This window comes from Helianthus annuus, chromosome 11, assembly GCF_002127325.2.
Source record: "Helianthus annuus cultivar XRQ/B chromosome 11, HanXRQr2.0-SUNRISE, whole genome shotgun sequence".
NCBI lineage: Eukaryota > Viridiplantae > Streptophyta > Magnoliopsida > Asterales > Asteraceae > Helianthus > Helianthus annuus.
In genome coordinates this window covers 4,326,998-4,337,758 of record NC_035443.2, presented here as the reverse complement: position 1 = coordinate 4,337,758, position 10,761 = coordinate 4,326,998, and the positions used below count along the sequence as shown (strand labels likewise).

The window sequence follows — 10,761 nt, the reverse complement described above, 5'->3', positions numbered from 1 at the left end:
GCATTCTTCCATTTTACCTAACACATCTTCACATGTTCCAGTGTTCCAACCCAAAGAAAATCCCATCTTAAATTCTATAACTAGGGCTGTAAACGAACCGAACATTCAGCGAACAGTTCGTGAACCGTTCGGCGGGAAGTTCGTTTATGTTCGTTCGATTAGCTTAACAAACGAACACGAAAAAAAAAAATCGTTCACTTAGCTTAGCTAACGAACACGAACATAGGTCTCGTTCGTTCGACTGCGTTCATGAACGTTCAGTAATATGTTCGGTTACGTTCGTCCATGTTCGTTTGATTGCATTAAAAAATAATAAATAATAAACCTTTTATCTAAACATATTGAAAACTTGAAACCCTATTTTTTCTAAGTTAGCTAAAATTTAGACATGCTAAGACATTTTTGGGGATAATTATGTATAAGTTAGTTAAAGTTGATTCATCGTTAGGTGGTGTATTAGACTTCTTGTGTTTTTATTTATTATATGATGGTTGTATTTAACTACTTATATCCAATGTTTAAGGATAACAATATTTTTATTTTTTTTTATTTTCAAGTTAAATGTTTGTTTGCGTTCTTTTTTATTTGTTTGCGTTCGTTTGTGTTCGAGACCAGTGTTCACGAACTGTTCGTGAACAACTGAATTTCCTTAACGAACGAACGGACATGAACATAAACTTATGTTCGGTATGCGTTCGTGAACAGTTCGCGAACATGTTAATTTCCTTAACGAACGAACACAAACATGACCTTGTTCGTGTTCGTTCGGCCCTATCTATAACCTTTTAATTACTTGGCGCGACGCTTACATTTCTCTACACAACAAACCCTTATATTATCATCTTGCACAAATCCAACCCCTCTAGTTGTTACAACTTTTTACAATGTACATAAATATTGACCAAACATCGACTTTTTCAATTCTAGACCGATTCAACCTGCAAAACCTCCATTGATTCATCCTCCTCCAGCTTCATTGACACAACAATGGTACTATCTTCTTCTTCTTCAACTAATTTTCAACTGTAATCCTGTTGCAAACATGATTTCGCACAATTATCTGTTATGATTCCTAACTGTTTGTTGCGATTCGTTGATTGAAACTATCAGATCCGGTTCATACTCCTTCAGAACAGGCAAGGTAAGACTCGTCTCGCGAAGTATTACATTCCTCTAGAAGAATCGGAGAAGCACAAGGTCGAATATGAGGTAAACGCGAATTTTTTTTTTTTTTAGGTTTTTGTGTTCACTTGTGATTTAGGTTTTTGATCTGTGTTGTTCTAATTGGAAGCTTGTTTGATGATTTGTGTGCTTTAGGTTCATCGATTGGTGGTGAATAGAGATCCGAAGTTTACTAATTTCGTTGAGGTATATTGTTCTTCTTCATTTGAGTTTTTGAAAGTTTCAGTTAAGAATGGTGAAAGTAGAATATTGTTTTTGAGGTTCAATTTTGCTTATGACAAATGCTGGTTTTAACATACAGGATTTGTGACAGTAAGTTACAAAAAAAATCTAGCTGAAAGGGTTAGGGGCTGTTTGTTTACCTCTTAATGGTTCAGACCTCTTACTGGTTTAGCATTTAATGGTTCAGACTGTTTGTTTCACAAGCAGATGTCTGAATGGTTCAGATATTTGCCTCTGAAGTCTGAGTGGTTAAGACCTCTAATCTGAATTGGTCAGACATTTGCCTCTGAACGGTTAAGCATTATACAGGCTCTTAATGCTTTAGACCTCTTACTGGTTCAGCACTTAACCAATCAGATGTTGATGTTGATGCTTTTTATGGCAGTGATCATTGTGTCCATGTTTTCTGTTAGTTTTCTTTGGATTTATAGGCTGATAGAATAGAATGAATGAGAATTGGTTTAATCAGGAGTAGTTTCATGAAACTCAACATGCCTACTATGTATTCGTGTAAGAGCAAAGTTGAAGTTATAATTAGAGAGCGGATGACAACTGATAACATCGAGGTCTATAACTTTAGAAGAATATTTATCTGAATAAACAGTCTTTGCTCCTTTAAGGCATGGATTGAGACACAAAAAGTTATTTACCTTCCATTACATATCACACGCTATCAACACTATGAAAGTTAAAAGTTCAAGCCATAGTTGTCAATAGCGATCGCTATAGTGCGCTATGTAGCGTATAGGTCTAGTGTCGCTATTAGGGTTGTAGCGATGGATAGCGAGAATAGAGACACTTTATTTTTTTTAATATAGATAGCAATTAAATATAGCTATAAAATAGCTGGATTTTAGGTTTTTGTTAAATATACTTGTAAAATAGCATATATACACCAGGATATTTTGTTAAATATACATATACAAATTTTTCTAGTGTATCGCTATTTATAAAATAGCGCCCGCTATTTATCGCTATTCGCTATGTAGCATATAGGTACCTTATCGCTATTTGTCGCTATTCGCCATTAACAACTATGGTTCAAGCTTAAAGTTTTGAGATGCTGTGTTTGCATAAGACCCTTTATTATCCTTGTTCTTAGCTTCCGTTTATAAAATGTCCTAGATTCCTTTCGTTTTTTTACTAGAGAATCTTTGCATTCAGATTTTGGACTCTTGGTTTCATTCATAATTTGCCCCAAAGTAACTTTCTAGACATATAAGTGGAATATTAAATCTTAATAGCAGTCACGAGTCACCTTCGGCCATGGTTAACCCTTCAGATCGGAAGGTTCAGTTTTATCCATTTTTCAATTCATATATATGAGGATAAAAAGAGTAAATTACTTTTTGAGTCCTTGTGTTTTAGTGGTTTTAACCATTTGAGTCCAAAATCAAAATGTTTAACGCCTCGAGTCCCTAGACACTTTTTTTATAATCTTTTGAGTCCTTTTGGGTCCATTTTAACCGTTTGAGTCCAATTTTTTAAAACAAAAATGGACTCAAAACGTTATAAAATGAACAAAATTGGACTCAAAACGTTATAAATTGAGCGGTCAGGGACTCAGGGTGTTAAACTTTTTGATTTTGGACTCAAGTGGTTAAAACCACTAAAACACAGGGACTCAAAAAGTAATTTACTTGGATAAAAATGTTAAAAATTAGATATTTGTTGTGTATGAAGAAAAGTTGTGTACAAAGCACCTCCCGAATAATATGGTTTTTGTTTTTTAATTTTGGGAAATTGGCCTGTAATAATCCCATCTAGACCTTATTGGCCATTAATAATCCCACCTCAGAATATTCCCTCCACCAGTCCCACCTTTCACCTATTTTTCCTACAATGGTCCCCCGTTAAAAAACCTTAACGGAGTTAAGCTTTTTTCCAAATTACAAACAGATTTTTTAGGGCTTTTGATCAGAACGATAATACGAGTCCATTGATGTAAAACTTACTTCGAAATGGTGCTCCAAGTGACTTTGATTTTGGTTAATTGGAAATTTAAACACCCGAATTGAAGCGCTCTTTTCATCGTTTGGAGCACCGTTTCGAGGAAAGTTTTACTTCAATGGACTCGTATCGTCGTTCTAATCAAAAGCCCTAAAAAATTTGTTTGTAATTTGGAAAAAAGCTTAACTCCGTTAAGTTTTTTTAACGGGGGACCATTGTAGGAAAAATAGGTGAAAGGTGGGACTGGGGGGGGGGGGAATATTCTGAGGTGAGATTATTAATGGCCAATAAGGTCTAGGTGGGATTATTACAGGCCAATTTCCCTTTAATTTTTTATTATTTTTGTGTATTTTAAACAATGTTATTGATATGTATACTGTTGATCAGCGTGTTAAGTTTTATTCCCTTAGTGAAGATACGTAATGCATAATTTACTAGTTCTTTTTGATAATAAGAATCATGCCAGTATGCTACACATAATCTTTATATACAGCTTTGAGTTGATGTCATTTTCCCTTTCACTGCTATGTTTTGTATCAAGCTTGATTTTTTTTAACCATCATATCTTCAGATGCTTTTGTTTTTCATTTTATTTGTTGATGCTATAAAGATTAATTTGTTTATTATACTTCCTCTTGCAGTTTCGTACGCACAAAGTTATCTATAGGCGATATGCCGGACTGTTCTTCTCCCTATGTGTTGATATAACTGATAACGAGCTAGCATATTTGGAGTGCATCCATTTATTTGTAGAAATACTGGATCACTTTTTCAGCAACGTGTGCGAGCTAGATTTGGTCTTCAACTTCCATAAGGTATTCAAGTTCTTGATTTTAACATTCTATTGGCAAATGCGTTGTGCTTTCCTCACTTAATATGTGTGTGTCGAAGGTTTTTTTGGCTCTTATTATTTTAACTGTCACTTCTGAGTTTACTTTTGAATTAAACTATAAATCAATGAAGCTACTAGCTAGAGATTTATTTGCTTGTAGACTTAGGCTGTTTGTTTATCTCTTAATAAGGTTCTTAATGGTTCAGACCTCTTACTGGTTCAGCACTTAATGGTTCAGACTGTTTGTTTCACAAGCAGATGTCTGAATGGTTCAGACATTTGCCTCTGAATGGTTAAGATTTATAAAGGGTCTGAATGGTTAAGACCTCTAATCTGAATTGGTCAGACATTTGCTTCTGAACGGTTAAGCATTATACAGGCTCTTAATGGTTCAGACCTCTTACTGGTTCAGCACTTAATGGTTCAGACCTCTTGTTGGTTCAGCACTTAACCATTCAGATGTTGCCAAACAACCAGTCACTTAGAAGCAACATTAAGAAACTCATGTTAGCCTAATGAGACGCGACTTAGTGTTAAGATATGTGTTAAGATAGTTGTTATGCTTTTCACGAATCCTATTCTTTGGTGTAGTGCATCATACACAAAACTGTAGCTGGCTTCATGCAGATTTAGGCAACATATTCGATTTCCATGTATACAAGATTTATAACGTACATGGAAAATAAGAACTTACACCTAAAGATGTGTAAAATTATATCACGAAGACTTGAAACTAATAAGCACCCATATAGAAGATGAATAACAAGATAACTGTCGGTTGTCTATGTATACAAAGGGGTAAGAATTCATTATGGTAGAGCCGCTAAGTAGTTAATGCGGTGAAATATCGGATATCAGTCAAGGACCGATATTTGAGATATCGGTTATCGCGGTGGATATCGGTGGGATATCGGTAATTTTAATATCATGCTAAAATTATATATATAGCAATTTAACACTAACAATTGTAATAAGTAAGAACTAACTAAGACTTAAAACACTATCATTTAACAGTAACAAAGACTTAAAACACTAATAGCAGCAATAAGAAGAAAAATGAACGGTAGAAATAAGAATGGTACTGATATTGGGAAAGTCAGTGATTTCTCGATCAAATATCGGTCCTATATCGGTCAAATATCGGACAATATCGCTGATATTATCGGTACTGATATTCTGACCGATATTTTTGTACCGTTATCTCGACAGAGGACCGATAACCGATATATCACTGATATATCGGTTGATATATCGGGATATTAACTACATGTAGAGGGAAGCAACTGTTTAAATTTTTAGAACAAGAAATGATTATTTTAGACTTTAGAGACACTAGAAGAGGGTCTATGCACTATGAGCTGACATCATCTAGTTTTTAGGTTTTATGTCGTTTGTTGAATAATAGCTTTGTGATTAGCAAATTTGGAGTTTGACAAACAGAGCATATACAGTCACTCAACTAATGATAAAAAAAGTCTAAATTTGAGGATGAGAGTTCACGAATAGCCAAATGGTACATGCTTCCTAACTTTTTCCATGGTATCCCTTTAATGATTATTTCTTATGTTTAAACAACATGCTTGGCAAATTTGTCGTTTCTTCTTTCACCCTGAAGATTTTGTACCTCTTGTGAGTGACATCCATCTTCTGTGTTTCGCCTTTTCAATTTCGGTATTCTTCTTGTGAATAACACTCATCGTGCTTTTTCCATGTATATCTTAATCATGTGCCTGAAGTTGGGTTGCCGACGTTTTTTGAAAAATATGATTACGCTTACTACATATTTTTTTGTATTATCAAACAAAACGTGTTTGGGTAGCTGGTACGTTCGCTGTTTGATATGGATCTGTTTAGGTTGACTAGCAACACTTGTTTTCCGCAATTTCTAGAATTTCTTTACACAAACTATTGTGTCAGTCATGTTATCTCAAATATTTTTATTTTCTAAATAAAATGATTTAGAAGGTCGTGACTTATGGTGACTTTTGACCCATTTCATTTTGTTTTACCCGTTTGATCAGATAAAGACGAAACAGCCCACTAATAAGTAAATAGGAAAAAAATATTACTTGTATGTTTCTGTTTACACACTGTAGGTACATGTTAGTATATGTTTTAAGGGCAGTTTTTATAAATATTGTTTATCTTGCGTCCCCTCTATCAAAATCCTTTCTTTACAAAAAAATTTCATCGTCTCATCTTCTCTTTGTGGGTCACACTGTAGATGAGTACTTTAGTCTGTTGTCACGTGCATAATTATTATTAGAGTTAACTTTCGTTTTGCTCCCTGTGGTTTGGTCATTTTAACGGTTTTGCTCCAATAGTTTAAAAATAGCCATTTTCCTCCCTGATCTTTCGAGTTTGTCGCCAGTTTGCTCCCTAATCTTTCGAGTTTGTCGCCAGTCTCCTCCCTGATGGAGTTAGAGGCGGGGAGCAAAATGATGATAAGTTAGAAAAATCAGGGAGGAAAATGGCTATTTTTAAACTATTGGGGCAAAACCGTTAAAATGACCAAATCACAGGGAGCAAAATGGAAGTTAACTCTTATTATTAAATCATCACTTGCACATTGAATATATATTTTTTATTCGTTATTGATTATTTAATTTCTATCATCGTTCATATGATGTGTTGGATTTTATTTGGAATTACTACTTTACAATGGTTTCTAAGTTCATTAATTATCTAGGATTTAGAGTTATAAAAACTTATAACCTAATTAGCTTATTTGATAGAATGTTATATATTCTCAATTTCATTTATGGTTTAGGAATCAAGGGTTAACTTTTATTTTTGGTTTTAATATAATATTGTCTTTGGATTTAGTTTGATTGAATGCTTTATGATGCATGATTTTACGTAGTTAAGTGATGTACATATGTTATTTAAGGGGCTGTTTGTTTACCTCTTAATGAGGCTCTTAATGGTTCAGACCTCTTATTGGTTCAGCACTTAATGGTTCAGACTACTTAATGGTTCAGACTGTTTGTTTCACGAGCAGATGTCTGAATGGTTCAGACATTTGCCTCTGAATGGTTAAGATTTATACAGAGTCTGAATGATTAAGACCTCTAATCTGAATTGGTCAGACATTTGCCTATGAACGGTTAAGCATTATACAGGCTCTTAATGGTTCAGATCTCTTACTGGTTCAGCACTTAACCATTCAGATATTGCCAAACAGCCCCTAAGTGAAGCGACTTATTTCTAAATACAAAATAGCTACATTATGTACTAACCTTAATACGGACGACTGTATAGACCCATTGAATTATTAACGGGCTGATTTCGTTGATGCTTAATTTCTAACTAGCCATATCAAAGAAATATCTAAAAAGGAATACATCAAACGGATAAAAATTCCTCCAAAGTGAATTTTTGATGCATATACCCTTTAAATCATTTTGACACCGAACGTGTTTTGACATGTTTCCGGTTGTGCCCATTTGACCATCATATCAAGCATAGTTATCAATAGCGGCCATAGCGACCGCTATCACGAATAGCGTTGCGAATCGATGAACCTGCGCTATTTGGATCTCGCGGCTGAAAAGCGTGAAAATAGCGACCTCCGGCGATGAATTCCGGCGCCGGCGCTGCTTTTTGGCCGGAAACATGTGAGAAGAAGATGCGACCAGGAAGAAGATGCGGATTAGCGGCGTGTTTAACACTCCTAGGGTTAAATAACTTTAGGTACTTTAACATGTAACCCCTCTATCTTTCACCAGTTTATATTTAGCCCCTAAAACTTTTAACTTTTACATAAAAAAGTGTAAAATTAGTTTGTGTATTTAAACATTTAACCCCCTCTATCTTCACTAGTTTACATTTGGTCCTTAAATTTCTGAATTTATGCGTAAAAAGTATAAAATTAACATTATATACATATATAAATTATAAATATCTATATTTTTTATTTTTAAAATTTTCTACTACCTTATCGCTATACATGAAATAGCGAGCGCTATTTCATCGCTATCGCTACATAGCATATAGGTACCTTGTCGCTATTTGTCGCTATTCGCTATCGATAACTATGATATCATGTGTGTAAATTTGTAATATGGAATTTTATGCTGGATCGTTCTTGTTTTGGTTTGAAAGTTTTTAGTCGTGCTTTGTTCATGTGATTTACTTGTGGTATTTGATTGTCTTGTTGTCGAAAGGTGTATCTGATACTAGATGAGTTCATTCTTGCTGGGGAACTCCAGGAAACAAGCAAGAGGGTATGCCTTTTTAACTGCTATTTCGTTTTTTGCATTTATATGTACACACACACACACACACACACACACACACACACACACACACACACATATATATATATATATATATATATATATATAGAGGATTAGGTTCAAGAGTGAACACTAGTGTAGCTTGCGAACTGAGTGAACTAATCCTAGCCATACATGTGTGTAGATTAATGGCCATGATTTGATGTTGAAATACACTAGTGTATTTTACGATTTGATGATGAGATCCTGGCCATACACGTGTGTAGATCAATGGCCAGGATTTGTTCACTCAGTTTGCAAATACACTAGTGTTCACTCTAGAACCCCACCCTATATATATATTTTATGTCTGTATCCATTTATGTTCGTTTAGCATATTAACAAACATAACCAACTTCATTTCCTTAACGAAGAATATGAACACAGAAATTTGTTCTTTTTGGGTATTCTAAATGTGGGATAAAACCAACCAACCGACCAAACTTTTACATTGAAAGTTAGTTGGTGTCTTGGTGAACATTACCTCTTTTTAACACAAACATTTAACATGTTTAAACATCATAAATCAAATGAAAAGTGAGTTTTATCCAACATAATCAACACATTTAACTGATACAGTAAGGGGCTGTTTGTTTACCTCTTAATGAGGCTCTTAATGGTTCAGACCTCTGTTCAACACTTAATGGTTCAGACTGTTTGTTTCACGAGCAGATGTCTAAATGGTTCAGACATTTGCCTCTGAATGGTTAAGCATTATACAGAGTCTGAATGGTTAAGACCTCTAATCTGAATGGGTCAGACATTTGCCATTGAACGGTTAAGCATTATACTGGCTCTTAATGATTTAGACCTCTTACTGGTTCAGACCTCTTATTGGTTCAGCACTTAACCATTCAGATGCTGTCAAACAACCCTGCCCCTAAGCTAGAAAAATGAGGCTTGAATGTTGCATGATTTAATATGCTAAAATGTTGTTACAGGCAATCATAGAAAGAATGGGGGAGTTGGAAAAGCAAGAGTGAGGTGTGATTTCTTTGTTGTGGTGTGTTCATAAGCTCGGTTTTATTTTTCCGCATCTTGAGATTGAATGTGTAATTTGTGTTTTTATCATATTTGTTTAGTGTTATTAAACACAAGTTTTACTGCTTACTAAAGGTCAACGTATAACGGATCTTATATTGATGGTTGCAGTAAGTCGCGAATTATATTTTAATTTTCTTCTACTTGTAAGTACATTCTTATAAAGGTTTTCAACAGTCATTGGTTTAAATTGGTTTCTAACACTAATTTTAGTAAATTTTTCTGTTAAGTTGGGTTGAAATGACAGTTTTACAGTATATTTTTTTTGTTGGACCGAATCATTTCAGCGAGCCAGTGCTTAACCACCTTCACAAACTATTCCAAAGTGGAAACAAAGAAAGTGGTGGTGAATCGGTGATCGAACTTCTTGACCCTCAACGGCAAATACATGAAGAGGTAGAATGAAGTAGGGTTGTCGACGCATCAACGAAGAGGAAGAATGAAGCGGGGTAGTCGAGGGTGTATAGCGCTATTGGTGGAAGAACGATTTAAGGTAGTCGTGGGTGTATAGCTATTGGCTGTTTATGGGGCGGCTGCTCTTATGTGCCGAAAATAAATCGCAGTGGTCGAATGTCATTGATTGGTGCCTCTACAACCACCGGAACAATGTTCATCGATTGATGCTCTCTACAACCACCTTCCGCCAATGTTCATCGATTGATGCCTCTATAAATTGCAGTGGTCGAAATCAGGTTTAGTTATATATCTTGAATCTTAACATTACTTTAGGTTTAGTTAGGCCTAAGGTTTAGTTATATATCTTGAATCTTAACATTACTTTAGGTTTAGTTAGGCCATAGGTTGTACTCGTACTCAATTCTTCATTTTCATTATGTTACCTTATAATGACAAACGGAATACAACATCATCATCATCATACTCAATAAATCTCCACCAATTACAAAGCTAAGATAGTCTGAGGAGGGTAAAATGTAGACAACCCTATCTCTACCCCGTAGGAATAGAGAGGTTGCTTCCAATGAGATTTCTGGCTTGATAGTAGTTTTGCATCAAGCCTTGGATATAAAGCACATAACACTCGGCGATTGAGACAAAGGCCGATTAGTGAATGCACCCCCTTGTCTTTTGGCTATCAACGCCACCACATGATGCATGATTAACCAAACCATCCTCCTCTTTTAACGTTAATTTTCACGAAATTAGTAAAATAACGTTAAAATTAGTGCACTTTCACTTTAAAATTAGTAAAAGGGAATACAACAACCATATCAGTATATCTCAGAATTAGCTAAGCTA

At 34.9% G+C, this 10,761-nt stretch overlaps 1 protein-coding gene across 1 annotated transcript; it reads left to right on the top strand.

Annotated features, from left to right (window-relative positions):
* The first annotated feature begins 817 nt into the window (after positions 1-817).
* Positions 818-9,694, top strand: LOC110889228 (AP-2 complex subunit sigma). The gene is made up of 6 exons (XM_022136733.2): positions 818-990; positions 1,111-1,209; positions 1,318-1,368; positions 3,996-4,169; positions 8,353-8,412; positions 9,405-9,694. The coding sequence occupies exons 1-6, from the start codon at positions 988-990 to the stop codon at positions 9,444-9,446; spliced, it is 429 nt and encodes a 142-aa protein (XP_021992425.1). The 5' UTR covers positions 818-987; the 3' UTR covers positions 9,447-9,694.
* Positions 9,695-10,761: the final 1,067 nt, after the last annotated feature.